The sequence below is a fragment of the Branchiostoma belcheri genome, unplaced genomic scaffold (assembly GCF_001625305.1).
Source record: "Branchiostoma belcheri isolate BF01 breed outbred unplaced genomic scaffold, Haploidv18h27 scaffold18, whole genome shotgun sequence".
Taxonomy (NCBI): domain Eukaryota; kingdom Metazoa; phylum Chordata; class Leptocardii; order Amphioxiformes; family Branchiostomatidae; genus Branchiostoma; species Branchiostoma belcheri.
The window spans coordinates 3,781,998-3,798,522 of record NW_017803268.1 but is presented as its reverse complement, the minus strand read 5'-3'; the positions used below and the strand labels follow the sequence as shown (position 1 = coordinate 3,798,522).

At 40.6% G+C, this 16,525-nt stretch overlaps 2 protein-coding genes across 2 annotated transcripts; both read right to left on the bottom strand.

Annotated features, from left to right (window-relative positions):
* Window positions 1–114: 114 nt before the first annotated feature.
* LOC109467337 (laccase-1-like) lies at window positions 115–10,435 on the bottom strand (the record flags this gene model as incomplete). The annotated part of the gene is made up of 10 exons (XM_019765282.1): window positions 10,066–10,435; window positions 7,978–8,078; window positions 6,095–6,240; window positions 5,174–5,271; window positions 4,453–4,558; window positions 3,865–3,974; window positions 3,286–3,463; window positions 2,586–2,721; window positions 1,954–2,084; window positions 115–313 (listed from the first exon to the last, which is right to left on the bottom strand). Coding segments are annotated over exons 1-10 (1,482 nt in total), but the record flags the coding sequence as incomplete, so codon positions are not given.
* Window positions 10,436–12,888: 2,453 nt separating this feature from the next.
* Window positions 12,889–14,496, bottom strand: LOC109467336 (fucolectin-1-like). Its single transcript, XM_019765281.1, has 3 exons — window positions 14,369–14,496; window positions 13,685–13,763; window positions 12,889–13,050 (listed from the first exon to the last, which is right to left on the bottom strand). Exons 1-3 carry the CDS (start codon window positions 14,494–14,496, stop codon window positions 12,889–12,891), a joined length of 369 nt encoding a protein of 122 aa, XP_019620840.1.
* Window positions 14,497–16,525: the final 2,029 nt, after the last annotated feature.

Genomic DNA, 16,525 nt, shown 5'->3' with positions numbered 1-16,525 from the left:
CCCGCTTTTATACGTTTTATACGTTTTCCGCTCAAATTGTGCAACTCTATCCCTTGTCACTTTGTATTTTTACTGACATTAATTTAAGTAGACCAAAAGAACAGAGGGACATACCGTTGGAGGAGACCTCGGTGGTATGAAGCGATGTCCGTTGACAGAAGACCGCTGAGCCCCGTTCAGCTCGTTCCCAGAGAAGTGGAAGTTGATGAAGTGTTCCTCCCACTTGCTCTCCCGCCGAGGAGCGTCCTCATTAAGAGCAGACCGTAACTCGTGGACGTTCATACATGTTTTATAGCTGCCGGGTGGATAGTTTCTAAAGACAGAAAAATAACGATTTTATATTTAGTAGTCCACAAATTTATAGTATCGAGCAGGGACGACGCCAATAGGTGTATTTATTACTCCGCCGCACATGACTAGGCAAGTTCTGATTTATCCTGACAACCAAGTAATTCTCTTTCCTATGTTAATATATGGGAACTATGTCAGAACATCGTAGCCTAAAGTCATCTACCTAAGTTTTAGACCTTGAAAGAACACTTTCGCAGGGTGGTCCAACCTCTAAAGTGTTTATTTAGACAAAAAAAATGCTATCCAGCGGCAGCATGCGTGAATTCTGCCCGAAACCTGAGAAGTAACCCCTGACCTCATGGACAGCTAATGACCGCAAGAAAACCAGTCCTATATCTTTTTTAGCGAAGCAGACAACACAAGCATGGCTAAAATTCTGTTTTTTTTTATCAAATATAACAACAGAAGTTTTTAGATTGCCAAGTTTATGAAATAAAATATTTTCTCTCTCTGTGAAGATATCAGAGTGTGTGTGATTTTACTGTATGCGTTTATTGATTTTCCCACCAGCATGTTGTGACTCTTGGACCTGACTTGGTAACACTCATTATGAGGGAATTTTGAGATCATATTTTCCATAACAGGGCAAAGGCCACAAATTCGCCATGGCACAAAAGGTCATAGGCCATAGGTCATAGGATTTGTTTTGACCGAAACACACACTATCTGCCGTACGAAATCTCGGTATTTCAGGCTACATGGAGAATTAAGTGGTCGCGGACTACCTTGTCAATGTGTCTTTTTCATGGTCTAAACCAGTTAGATGATTTTTGACAGCTTACTTTTTGGATGTCTACCATATATTTTAATAAGAGCTCAAACTAGTGGTTTTTGCCCTGGAAAATAGGAGCCAGCCTACATGTAGATCTAGTAGCATATCATTTCTTTTGGTATAGAATTTTCTTCTTACACAACCAGTAAGGTTCTCACCTGCTTACGTTTCGATGTCAAAATACCATGCAAAAGCTGTGATCAAGTGTACATTGGAGAAACTGGCAGGACCTTTGGCAAAAGACTGGAAGAACACAGAAAAGAGGCAGACAACAGTGAAACCGTAAGATATACACGCTCCCAGAAACAACAAGCACAAAAAGAAGAGAAGAAATCGGCAGTCACAGACCATGTTGCCAGAAACAATTGTGTGATAGACTGGGAGGGAGCCAGGGTCATAGATAGGGAGGACAACAGAAGAATCCGTTGGATTAAAGAAGCAGTCTGGATAAGGAAGTCTACCCCAGTGATGAACCGGGACGAGGGGGGATACAAGCTCAGCCACGTTTGGGATTGCATTCTCGCCGCAAAAGCGCCACCTACTTTGGCGTTAAATAGCGGCGAGTTGCAGAACTCCAGTCAGAAGCTCTGAGGAAGGTGTCTGATAGACATCGAAACGTAAGCAGGTGAGAACCTTACTGGTTGTGTAAGAAGAAAATTCTATACCCTAAGTATCTTCCAACCTGATGAAATTATTTACGGATCATTTCTTTTATCGACAAAGCAGTGTGTGCTATATGAAAAAATCATTGCCAAATATTTTAAAGATATTGATAGTACAGTAGGTGGCTTGTACAGGTCGCCTGTATTCAGCCCCTACGCGTATCTCACTCAAATGGACAGTTGACCACAGTGCAGTCATTGGATGCGTCGCATGGTCTCCTTGTAGTGGCGGGGTCGCTATCCACGGGCGCTCCTTGGTAGTGGAGTATAGCCTTGGCAGAATGTGGCCGCACTGCAGTCTGTGTGTAAAGGTGAGGATTTTAATATGGTCATATGTCAAATGATCGTCACCGACGGACCGTATAGCTAGAAAATGCGTAATAGAGTGGGACCAATGTGATAGACTGACTCTGTGGAAAACATGCGTATCCGTTGGGCCAAGGGTGTGATCTGGATAACAAAGTTAAACGTATTGATGAACCGGACGAGGGGAGGGGGGTCTTGGACTGTGTTCGCGCCTCTTACGTAGGAAAGATACAGCGGAAAGAAGCAGTACTCCAGTCACCATCTCTTTTGATAAATGTTGGAATAGAAAAAAAACATTACGTGTCTGCCGCAATACGATGTTTTAATACACGAACAGGAAAAGCTTTATAATCCTAATCATAGGCAGCATAGGCAGTCTTAGCTGGCTATCTCGCACATAAGATGTTCTAACTGTGCTTTAAGAACTTTGTATGTACTACATTCTATTCTCCTGGGGTCGTCCGTTGATACCGTGTTCTGTTACCACAACTCACCCCATAGATGTCAGTGTCCTCCAGTGTCTCCGCGCGTAACCAGTAGTTCTGAACCGGCTTGTTTTTTGTAGAGATGTAGAAGTCAAATCTCTCTCCTGTGTTGATGATGAAAGACTCTGCCTTTTCATCCTTGATTCTATAGTAAATAACGTAGAAGAAGATTTAGCAACAAGATAGATAACATTTGCAAAGCAAATACCTAGTAATGTTATCTTCACATTGTCTAGCCCAACAAACCACACTGCTCTATTTATCCTTACTTAAATATTTGATGAACAGCCCATCCATATACGTGCACAGGGAGTCTACTAAAGCACAAGTTACCCGGTGACAGACCTCTGGTCTAGGTCATAGACTTTGTGTGTTGCAAAGAAGAAGAAACTGAGCCAAAAAGTTATGTTGCCCTTCTTCAAAGGTATTTGTAAACATTACTTGGTTAATGTACATCAACCTGAACGACAAAATACAACTTGACAGAAAAAAACTTTCTTGTTACTTAGAACTTGTATTTAAAATATAAGCCAATAAATCAAGTTTATAGCTCTTGTAAGATCACATATAAAACAGACAGTTGACAGGAATATATGAATTTGACTTCGGGGCAGAAGAGAGTGGAAAGGAGTAGCGGTCCGCACCATCACGGCAAATAAAACACTAGAGATACTCATGATTACTAGTGCTGTGTCTCCTCAATACTCACCTGTTACCGTCAGTAGCGATCATAGTCAGCTCGTGTCGGTCGATGGAGACCCGGAAGGCGTAGCTCATGGCAGCGCTGATGACCCGGAAGCGATAATTGACCCCAGAATGCACCTCGAAAGTCTCCAAAGGGACGTTCTGATTTTCAGACTCCAACCCGTCGTTGTAGTAACGGCGGCCTGAGAAATATTCAAGGATTTCTGTCTTCCCGTACACACAAACGCTAGTGGTATGTAAAAAAACTGAAGCTGCTAGTTTTAGGACTTGTAAACCAGGTTTTTCAAAGTAAATAGTCTAGTCATTTAAATGCAGTATAGTAGACGGTACATGAAGTACATATAGTGGGCTGAAACAACACTAATCCGATGTATAATGCTTTTCATTAAGCAAAAAATCAATGTTGTTGAGAGATGAAAACTTATTGAGAACAAATACGGATAGGATCTTAGGTACTAAATATATTGAATACCACACATAGAATGCACGGTGAGAAATAAACACCCTGTATTTGACTGAAAATGTCGCCTCAGCGTTCTATATCATAGTACGCGAATTATTTAGAAAGGTAAAATCTGATAACCTTTCCCGTTGATGAGTCCTGACACAAACGGTATGGGTGCGATCTCCGTGCCGTCATGTTGCCGTTTGTTATAGTAACACTGGGAGTTGTTATCGTACCCGTAGGAAAACCTGCAAGATAAGGGAACACCATAGTCATCATTGTAATGACCTAATGAGCTTATGTACATGTAGGTTTTAGATATACATCCTGGAGCTGCAAAAAAGCTTTTAGATTAACATTGTACTGAAATATTTGACTGCATGCGTCCTTTATTAACGTCACAAATTTTTAGCAAGATTTATTTTAGCCACTACAGTAAGCCACATCTGGTACTCCAATCGCATGGATCAAAAGCGACCCCTAGCATGCAGTTGCGGTCCGCAAGCCAAAGGTAGTGGGACATTCCAGCAGCAAAATGCCGAAGAGCCGGTTCAGCGCACTGTCCAACAGTAAAGCTTTGTGTCTGTTTCTCTTTGATAAAAATAAAGTACTGACATTCAAGGTAAGCAACCATAATTAATATATATAATAAACATAGCCTCATTATAATTTCATATACAATAAAAAGGTAAGGTATTGGGGTCGATATAGACAAATTAAACTGACCTTGAGGCTTCCCAGTTGACCCTGAGAGCTATATCCAGTGATTCCTCCCTTTGCCAGTCATGGAGCAGAACAATGAATTCACGCGAAAAGGCCGGCAATCTTGGCTGTGGTAAAACGTGGAGAGAATTAAGTCACTGCTGCCTTCCAAAACTTGTTATTCCAAAACATATTTTGTTTGTGTGTTTGTGTGTGTCTGTGTGTGTCTGTGAGTGTGTGAGTGAGTGTGTTAGTGTGCATGTGCGTGTGCAAGTGTGCATGTGCCGTGTGTGCCTGTGCGTGTGTGTGCATGTGTGCGTGTTAGTGTGCATGTGTATGCGTGTGTGTGCATGTGCGTGTGCATTCGTGTGTGCGTGTGTGCATTGGTGTGTGTGTGTGTGCGTGTGTGTGTGTGCGTGTGTGTGTGTGGTGTGTGTGTGCATGTGTTCATGAGTGTATGCATGTGTGGGCGTGTGTGTAAGTGTTTGCATTTGTGTATGTGAGTGTGTGTGTGTGCGTGCATGTGTATGCGTGTGTTTATGTGTGCATGTTTGTGCGTGTACGTGTGTACATCTGTGTTAAGATTACTTCAGGTTAACCTTAAAAATAAAACATGTGAAACCAAAACCTTATGTTTTGGAATGGATCTCGTTTTGGAATACAACGTACACTGTATTTGGAATACAGTTGCATTTTATTTTGGAATAAACCATTTTTGACAAGCAGCATTAACATACCTGCTCATCCTCCTCCAGTACAATAAGCGCCCCGTACAGTCCGTCTGTCCTGAAGGTGCCTAAGTGGGCGTGCCACCAGTGTGTTCCTCCTTCTGTGGCATTGAACCTAAAGAAAAAAACAACGTTTAATCTCGTGTACCTCGTAACCAGGTAAAGCTATTCACAAGGGTTGAGAGTAACTACTGGTTAACATTAACTACTCACCTGTAGGTGAAGCTATTTTTATGGTTGATATTAACTACTGGTTGATAATCACGCACCTGTAAGTGAAACTCTCCTTCGGGTTAATATTAACTACTGGTTAATAACCACACACCTGTAAGTGAAATTCTCCTTCGGGTTGATATTAACTACTGGTTAATAACCACACACCTGTACGTGAAACTCTCCTTCGGGTTCATATCAACTACTGGTTAACCACACACCTGTAAGTGAAACTCTCCCCCGGGTTGATATTAACTACTGGTTAACCACACACCTGTAAGTGAAACTCTCCCCCGGGTTGATATTAACTACTGGTTAACCACACACCTGTAAGTGAAACTCTCCCCCGGGTTGATATTAACCACTTGTTAACCATGCACCTGTACGTGAAACTCTCCCCCGGGTTGATATTAACTACTGGTTAACCACGCACCTGTAAGTGAAACTCTCCCCCGGGTTAATATTAACTACTGGTTAATAATAACCACGCACCTGTAAGTGAAACTCTCCCCCGGGTTGATATCAACTACTGGTTAACCACACACCTGTAAGTGAAATAAGTGAAACTCTCTCCCGGGTTGATATTAACTACTGGTTAATAACCACACACCTGTAAGTGAAACTCTCCCCGCTGCCCGGGTTGATATTAACTACTAGTTAATAACCACACACCTGTAAGTGAAACTCTCCCCCGGGTTGATATTAACTACTGATTAACCACACACCTGTACGTGAAACTCTCCCCCGGGTTGATGGGACACTGTGACACGCCGCCCACCCCGTCCATCCACGGCGTGTTGTGTTGGGTGATGCCGTGCCAGTGGATTGAGATACCTTCTTGTATCAACTTGTTAGTCACATGAACGGCCACCTTAAAAGAAACAAAAATGTTAACTAGAAAGGTAACATCTATACTGTTTTCCTTTGCATATGGTCTGTTCTGTTAATAATTCTTACTCAAAAACTTTCATATATATGGTTAGACAGGAGTCTAAATCCCTGTTTGCTATGAAGAGGCAACATGATGTAGCCCAACACTAGTTACCTTGGTGACAGACGTCTGGTTCAGGTCATTGACCTGATTGGTTTGGAAAAGAAGAAGAGGAAACAGAGCAAAAACAATATATTTTCTTTCGGTAAACATAAAAAAGATGGGAATAGATAATACATTATCTATTGTGGCGTGAATGTGATGACCATGTACCAACGTAATTGGTCACCCTGGTGAATGAAATTGGACTGATGGTAATAAGACTGGACTTAGATGCACAATTGTAGTGTATCATGAGGTCTTTCTAAAGGAGAGGAGATATTATTTTTTGTAATAGTTTAATTTATTAGTGGGTACGTATTATTCATTTTTGTTCTCCCTCCATACAAACAAATAACTGGACAGATGGCAGTTAGCATGGTAACTGCCAGGATAGATACAAGACAGGATGAATATGTGATAAGGCCACAGCAAGTAATTTTTATGGATGACATCCGCGCGCGCATTGATTTTCACCTGATTTTGGAAAAAAACAAGACATTTTGTTGCCCTTTGACGGTGGTCAACATTCCGAAAATGGACTGACATGCCTTGCCATGCTGGAACGTGTATGGCAGATAAACATGAAGAGAGGAGACAAGAAAAGGTTCTGATATATTGTTTTGACTTTTACTTTGATGCGGTGATGTATTTTATTCCTTTTATACGTTCCCACGGATCAAAACCATTTGTGCAATGATTGAAAACATTCCCTTTTCAAAGTTGTTTTAGTGACAAATGGATGTTGTGACAGGTGGCAGTAAAGTTAGTACTATATAGCTATCGTTTCTTGTTTAACAGGGTTCATGATGTCAAAATTTCAATATACAGGAACTTTGTTTTTTTGGGCCCGCCTTGTTTTTTTTTGCCCTCTCGCATTAGATTTGGGGTCTGCGGAGGATGTCATCCATAGAATTTACTTACTGTGGCCTAAGTTAGAAGATATAAATGTTTCACTAGCCTAGTTTAACATTTATATCCTCTGATTAATCATATATTAAATCCTGTCTCGACATACTTCTTTTGTAATTATCATCAACTACCGATACTGTAGAGAAAAAGAGATGATGACAGTCGACTATTAAAAGATGTCAAATCAACTACATTGTACATATGATGAATCTGATGTTGTTAAGAAACTGTGAGTAACCACATCCATGAAAATACTATCATAAGTATGTTGATTTCATCAGGTTGGTAAGTCACTAAATAAAGAGACTATTTTTACACAACCTAGAGAGGTTTTTTTTGCAGCCAACGATTCGGTAACCGTCTGTCACCTACCTCAAGTCTGATTATTCACATTGCGCAATAGATGCGTTCACAAACGCAAAGTTACAGTACGGTTACAGTAAACAGTATCAACAATACGGTCCCAAACGTAATGGGATATGTGATATGTGATATACACATAATTGTTGTGAAATAAATATAAAACACAAGCATATATTGCAGGGAGCAGTGTCTAAAATGCGGTCCCAAACATACACCGAAACGTCGGCTAAATTAACCTCTTGGTTGTGAAAAAAGAGCAACAACAACAATATCATAGGGTCGAATAATGATGATAATAACAACCTGGGCGTTTTTCCAGACGACAATGGTGGGTCCTGGCAACGTCCGGTTGACCGCGATCAACTTCCGGTGGAATCCATCCGCCACAACAACCGTCCTGCTCTCTATTTTGAGGGTGGTGATCAAATAAGAGTAATACCAATGTAGCCTACTGTCACAAGTAAACTAACACGCTAACCAACAAACACTAAAGGTCAACTGCAACAACGTATATGTAGGAACCCTCCATTAGGCTCATTAACCAACTTGACCTTTGTCTCTACAACTGTTACATACAGTAACTACTAAAAATCATGAACATCCATCCAGAGTTATGCCGCCTACATCGACAGTCTAGTATAGTCAAATAAGCAAGTAGGAGGAGCGGACTTGCATTACAGGCGCTACCCGATCTGACGATACAATACTGTAACAGTAACTATGGCCGTGTTTATGTGAAGTCACCCAAGGCGCTTTACATGTGGTTTACCCCGAAGCCGGTTTCAAGTGGCTCCATCTGAACGCTCCAAATCACATTGAAAGCGCCTCGATCCCAAGCCGCTTCTAGAGGTGGCTTCGAATCGGTTTTCCCGCATCGCGATTTGCGTTTGAACGCAATGACAATGTGATTTCAATGTGACTTCGCCTGGTCATGGATTACGGGCTGATATTTCTTTATTTATATGCAATACCAACTTTTACTTAGCAGCAACTTAAAGAGCAGTAATGGTAAAAAAAAATGTGTCAGTTCTAGGGCGAGCTTCACTGCCTCTGGCGGGACCACGTCGGCATTCGGCCGAGATACGCTGGGAGGGGGGCATCAGCAAGCAGGTCGTTGAACTCTAACATTAATAACACGCTACGTGTTTTCATCAAACAACAATAAATGTACCTCAGGCGAATTGTGATCAGACACGGTTTCAAAGGATTGTGTGGCACGTGGATCAGATGTGAGGAATGTGAGTTACCCGAATCGCGGTTTGGGTGACTTCACATAAACACGGCCTATGTTTACATAGCAGGTGTGGCAAGGTCGACTTATTGTCAGGGTTGTTGACTTGGAATCTAAAGGTTCTGGGTTTCAAATTTCTAGCAGGTCCCTTTAAAAAGCTCTTTATATCCATTTCTGCGACAGACTCGCTGATGAAAATAAGAACCTAGCTTCGGTTAAGGACGCCCTCTGGGACATAAAGCTGGAGGGTCTGTGTTTGAGGTGAGAAACAACTTGAGTGTGTTAAAAGAATGTGGTTCCACGGGGCTTTTGTTTGCTGTTTGACAACTGAATGTCTACCGACGCGGTTGCATGATAGGGCGTGTGACGCCTGGACGCTCACGGTAAAAGTGACATTTCTCCCAGGATTGACCTTTGTGCCCTCTGTGGGCGTCGTTACTATGTTTTAGCCTGGTTACCAATATTATGTAGCTACCGAATCACTGTAGCCTGTGTCATCCTTTGTAGTTTCGCCCGCTCTCTAATGTCGGTGGCTACCACCGTGGTAACAAGCAACATTAGGGAGCAGGCGAAAACTACGGAGGACTGCACCCAGGCTAGAATCACTGTCGTTCTCTCCACAATATCGGTAGCTAAATATCATAAAATCCCCAGTATTAGAATTGTCTTTATAACCCACGTGTCACTAGAGTTTTTTTCATTCTGATAATATAAGAAAAGTGTCTGAACTATAGGTGATCGAGAGGTGGTTTACTTCTAGGAAGAGGCCATGTTTTGATTAATCTAAACACTCAGGAAAATGTACAAAAATTGGAGACCGAACGTAAATGAATCTTTGCTGTTATTCCTGATATAATTTGCTGCTATTTAAATTTATTTCGAATGGTCGTAAGGCTTTTAAAGCATATGCAGCTTTAAATTTAGACCCTATATAAATTTGGGCGAGGGGGGGTCCAATGGTTTAAGGTTATATCCTACAGACCATTGGTAGAATCATAATACATGAAAGAAAACAAAACAATTATTTAAAAAAAAACGTTGGACAATAATGCTCAAACGTTTGCTCACTGGGATCCAAAACAGGCACTTTGTTTGTCAACTTGCCAGCACTTTTGGCACTAGTGTTGTAGTTGAAAATGAAAATGAAAGTAAATTCTCACCCTCAGCCGTTAAGGGCGTCAGATTGCCACAGTTGTTAGGGTCGTCACGATTTGTCTCCCGCCTGCCGAACCGGTTCAGCCCGGTGAGTTGTACGGGCCTGCCCGCATCCCGTTCCTCGTCGTACTCGAACATGGTCTCCCAGTACCCCACATGCCAGTAGAAATCGTACTCGTCCTGTTTAGGGGGCGGTCGGATATAGTTCATAAACGGCGGGGTGACCGCCCCTCCTAACGGCAAAAACACGCACAGAAACACTAGCCAGCTCCCAGGCGCCATTTTCTTTCTTGTCTGCTTTGTTCAAAACGTTGACATTATGACCTCTAAACCACCTTGAAGGATAAGATTACGGCCTCGGGCACATACGGGAACAAAAATTGGACAAACTGGACCAAAGGTGATCATGAATGTCTCCTTGGCTACACTAGTATACACTTTAGCTATAGGTTAAACCATTGGTAAATATTAGCATAGTGAGGCCCAAAGTCAACACCATTCATAACGACCTGCTCGCTTAATTGGTTATTTGACAGCTGAACAAGCAAATAAAACACCGGCAGAGCGTATGGAACAAGTGGTGTATTGGGCTTGGGCATAGCTTCTTGGCAAAACGTCTCGTTTGAGGTAGTATTCGCGTGTTAACGGATGACATACCGTCTATGGGATATACATACATACTGAAATCCGTGTTTCCGAAGTGTTTCTGTGTATTGCGTTTCCCGACTCACAAGCTAGGCGGCGCTGTAGTGAGAAGATTGCGGTCCCAAGCATTGTATATAGAGTGTTTTCGTCCCCTAAACGAGAAAATTCACAAAAATCCATGACCCATTCGTTACGTTTGGGACCGCATCCTTCCCAATACAGCGCCACCTATAAATATTTATCTGAGTTCCACGATCTCATACCTTCGCCAAATGATGCTAATCTTTATGACTGACAAAGTAAAGACTATTCCTCCTGATTATGCAAATAGGATCTAGCCTGAGTGTCAGCCTTGTTAGCTTTCGTCCGTTACCTTTCGTCGTTTTCTAACTTTTGAAAATACCCTAAAAGCCCATCTTATAAACCACCCCAGCCACTTGTATTAGATTCAAATCTTCAGTTATTATTATATATAATGTACACTATTGTTTCATTATTGTTATTGTTTATTTTGCCTATGTTTGAATTATTATGATAACAATTCCTTATGTATATATGTATTATTTCATATCAATTTCATTTCATCTCAATTTATGTATACTAATGTTTCATTATTGTTATTGTATCATTTTGCCCATGTTTGAATTGTTTTGATAACAATTCCTTATGTATGTATGTATGCCTTATTTCAATTCAATTATGTTTACTTTTGGTAAGTATACAGAAGGAGGGCTTAGCATAAGCTAAATAAGTTTTTTTTCCCTCCTCCTGCACCTGTTTTATTCATTATCAAGTTACTATGTATAATTTTTTTTATTGCTGCTGTGCAAATAATAAACAAACAAACAAACAAACAAATACCCAGGATCCAATCCCCGCCGGCGGGTCATATATGGTCAGACGTGGCTAAGCACAAACCACAACGGTCTCAGATTTGTTCTGAGCTTACTGCAGAGAAACTAAACAACTCCTGTAATACATTGAGAACAGTCAGCTCAATAATCTGTGTATTGTGTACTGACTTTGCTTTAAGCCGTTAAAACGGTACAAATTTAGTTACGCTCTCAGTTTAACGTCATTTGCACTAAATCAAGTTACAACCTTTTGACTATCAATCAAAGAGCGTTAGGGTATTATTGACAATAGCAACACAATTATTTTGTATTGCTAACAGAATTGTGGGTGTGGAAGAGTTAAATCCGTTTTCTTTGAAAGGCTCATCTAGACTTATCTGTCGGAAATAAGTGTGGAAAGACTGGTTAACAGGATCAGACATACATGTCAAAAAGGTCACACTGACTTAATTTTATGGATGACATCCTCTGAAGACCCAAAAACTAGTGCGCGCGGGTAATAAAAAAGATTCCGGCCAAAAATAAAAATGCTGGTAAACCACAAGTACACGAATTCAAAGCGAAATATGGTCAAATGTTACTCTTATGACAATTTCTTTGAATGATGATGATTATTATACAGTGCATAATTAAAATACATTTTGTAAACAAAACCATACAACCCTACATCCGAAAAGACTGGGAAGCAAAAGAGCTGTCACCTTCAAAACATACAAAAGTCAAATAATCTCTGGCAAAGAGGTATACCCCTCTTGAATAATTCCTCCTTTGTCTACATATAAATATGAAACTTAATTAACACAACAAAAGTACAGCAACTTTCGTAAACTGCATGCAAACATACAGACAGAATCGTGGGTACAACAAAATCGACCTACATACGAGACCTAGGTATAAATCAATACACAAATTGTGTAGAAAAAGGCGTTACAATAATTCGATAATGAAACCATCAATGTACTGAACACAGCAAGGCCAGGTGGCAGAAACACCTCCACAGTCGGATGTATACAATGTTGTCCGGCCACCTAAAAAACAATAACAAAATTAACCTATTCAATGAATTACTCAAAGAATCGGAATCTACCAATTTTAAATGTTATTCCAAACGGTGACTCAAGCAAGAACAACTTTATGTTTAATACATAAGGCCATGTACTAGTAGATAGAATGTCATTCTAATTGTCATTTCTTTACATGGTGTTTAATCAATCCTATAACATTGCATACACATATACGTGTACATTGCAATACGCAAAACATACACATTGCATGTGGATACCAAGAAGGAAAAGTGTAGCGGACAAACATGTGGCAAACTGTGGCACCTTAGTTAGAATAGACCTGGACCTCGCACAGGGTCAGGCTTCGGTAGGTTCCGGGCAGACGAACGCCGACGTACCGCCCGGTCATCCCCTGACAGGAGATGGAAATAGACGGCTGGCTCACGTCGATGTAATGGTCCCCTCCACACTTGGGGTTCAAGGTTACCTAAATCAGATATAGAATGTCGTTCAATGTCCATATGTAATCCTTGTATTTTTTAATCAGATTGACAGAGACGTTTCTACACCAATGAGTCATATCATATATGTATAGAAGTCACTCTACTTCAATGTCATATTAACTCTATGTGTTTATATGTTAATTGTATCTCAAGTTCAGTTCCGCACGGTCCTTGTTAATGTTTTGTTGTGTTAAATTAAGTAATATAAGGTTTGAACGACGTAAGATTGTAAATACCTAAATTTGATGAACCAAAGTGATATCATATTAATCTGTAGATTCCGACATGATTATAATTTGTATTTCCCTATTATTAATTAATGATTTATGTTGTAAACAAACATCAGAATTCAGCCCTGTGTGTCAAGGCTGAGAGATATCCTGTTGATATGTTGATACAAATAAACCAATAAATAAAATTGATAATAATAATTGTTCTCACGAGACTACGAGTCACTCCGCAATCAAGGTGTACAGTCGACACCGAAAATTTGTACCAGGTACGTGATTTTACCTTTCAAAAACAGTCACTGATCAAAGAATATTCTACTAACTAATAATTGTTATGTGTTAAATTTTAATAAATTGCTGTGTGTTAAATTGATAATAAAAATGTGACCTGGTAGGAATTCCCAATGTGGATGTTGAAGGGGTTGAGTCGTTCTGGACCATAGTCCATGCGGTTGAAGATGACCACCCTGTTGACAACATTGAAATATATAAGTTAGAGCTAATATATAGATGTGCATGTACACATTACAACGAAACACTCTTCTGTGTTTAACTTAGAAGTGAAGAAAGGGTTTCCAGACTACCTCTGGGGCACTGGGAAATTGATATTTTACATACAAATGACAGTGATTCCAGCATTGAGAGTTTTAATGAGAATATCCTCTGGTGTCGTCATTCTATCGAGTAACATTATAAGCCTAGAAAGTGGAGGGCTATGCTTAGTAAAACGCTGCAACTTAGTCTAAATGTCTGACATGAAAGTGTTATCATGTCCTGTGAAGTTGTATGCTGGACCCCCATTGGAAAGCAGCTTCACAAATGGATTGGGCTACTCAGCTGTTTTAAAATGAAATATATTAATAAATAAATGATACACACGACTCAAGGTTTCAAGCACAGAAGTGACATTTGCCATCTATCTTCAGCTGCTAAAGAAGGTAGTCATGTGACCTATAAGGCCAGCAGGTCATGTGATTGGACAAGCGTGTTGCATATGTATATGAGGGGTAATCTGTGGCGGCCTTGGTCACGGTTTGTCTCTTTTGTTTTAAACAAGACGACTTTCACGTACCTGTTAATCGAAAATGATTGTCCGAGATCCACCCACCACATGGGGTTGCTTTCTCCCTCATTGTGCTGACAGGAGTCATGGTAATAGTCAGTGTCGGTGTTCCCGTCAACGGCCAGACCGGCAACCATACCCCACACCACCGAGGTTTGGAACGCCGGCTTCCCTTCAGCGATGTTATCCGCTAAAACTAACATCATGGTTACTTATATATGGCAAGAAATTGGACATAGCAAACCATGGTGCATTTCAAAACCTAACAGAAAACCTAACATTGAATGATATTGCACCCAGGGGAATTCACTGGTTTTCAACCTCATTTCTTACTGCTGCCCTGCCTAACACCCAACACAAACAGCTTGGCTCACTGTTGTTACGTTTGTTACATGTTTGTAATTGCAATTCCAGGAAACGTAGACAGGTGGCGCAAATGTCACACTCTCTGCAGCTGGGCTGTCTTTTCTTCCATGCAGACACTGTATAGAAAAACATGACATGCATTTTCAACTGCTGTCTAACATCTAACACCATGGTCCATTAGGTCCACATGTGGTTATCTGCATCTGGTAGTCAGGGATCCTTGTACTGTTAGATTCTCTTGTTAGCTTTCTAACAACAAACTTAACAGTCATTGACTAATTGTATAACACTGTCTGACCAAAGAGATTGGTCTAAGGAAATCCTGACAAGCATTTCTTACTGCCTCCTAACACCCAACAGACAGTGTTGCTCAATCTTAAATTTTCTGTTAGAAACCTAACAGGGAATCTAACAGTATGTAATGTCATGTAATTTATATTCAATTTGTAATTGCAGTTCCAGGAAGTGTAAATAGGTGGCGCAAATGTCACCCTGTCTTCTCAACTAAGGAGCACAGATAGAGGAGCAGGCACTGAGGAAAACATGCAGATAAAACATGACATGCATTTTTAACTCTTGTCTAACATCTAACACCATATGTTTTATATTTGTTGTTAGAAATCTAAGAAGATAATCAGTACAAGGACCCCTGATTACACTGTGAAAAAGCAGGACACACATTCTGAACCACCGTCTAACATATAACACTATTAAGCGCACCACATGTGGTTATCAGCATGTGGTTACCCCAGGGATCATTGCAATGTTACATTATCTTGTTAGGTTCCTAACAGAAAACTAACACAGACACTGTGAAAAAGCAGGACACACATTCTGAACCACCGTCTAACATATAACACTATTAAGCGCACCACATGTGGTTATCTGCATGTGGTTACCCCAGGGATCATTGCAATGTTACATTATCTTGTTAGGTTCCTAACAGAAAACTAACACAGACACTGTGAAAAAGCAGGACACACATTCTGAACCACTGTCTAACATATAACACCATGGTCCATTAAGCGCACCACATGTGGTTATCTGCATTTGGTATCTCATGCATCCTGCCTCTAATTAGAACAGCACGGGCTACCCTAGTAGTTCTACCCATGCATTGCAAGCACTGTTAGATCCCAATCTCCAAGCAGGAGGTCGGTAGGGAAAGAAAAGTGAATAGGAAACACGGAAAAAACGTCAATATTTTTGTAATTAGAGCCTGAATGGAAATGAAATTTAGCATGCTAGTAGATTGGTATTTAACATACCGAACCTTGGTCTTTTTTGGTCAACATAGATGTCAAAAATGATTTTAATGGCCAAAAAATGGGTTCAAAAAAGTTCTATTTTAGGCCAAAAATCAATTTTGGAAGAAAATTTGAATTCAGAGTTCGATGACCGCGGGTCACTGATCAAAGTGCATCGGAACACGTTCTATCACAATGTCCTTGGTGTAACTTCTTGCATAATTTCGCCCCGCCGAGCAGGTGTTTCAGTAGCCTCCATAGCATGCCAAAAACTGGGGATTTTGGGGGTCTTCAGGGTCTTTGGAAGCTTTTATGTGATATTTTCTGATTGCATATAGACAACATAGCCGGCCTGGTTGAATTACCGTTTTTTTTAACTGGACTAATCAGAAAACAGCCCAAGACCACCCAACCCCCAGTTCTATAAGCCTGCTATGGAGGCTATGGTTTCAGATCAAAATTAAAAATGCACTAAAACTGAACTAGCTCCTGATTTGATAGAATATCATGAGTATAGTGACTTAGGCTTGTTGTTGTTAAAACAAACATAATT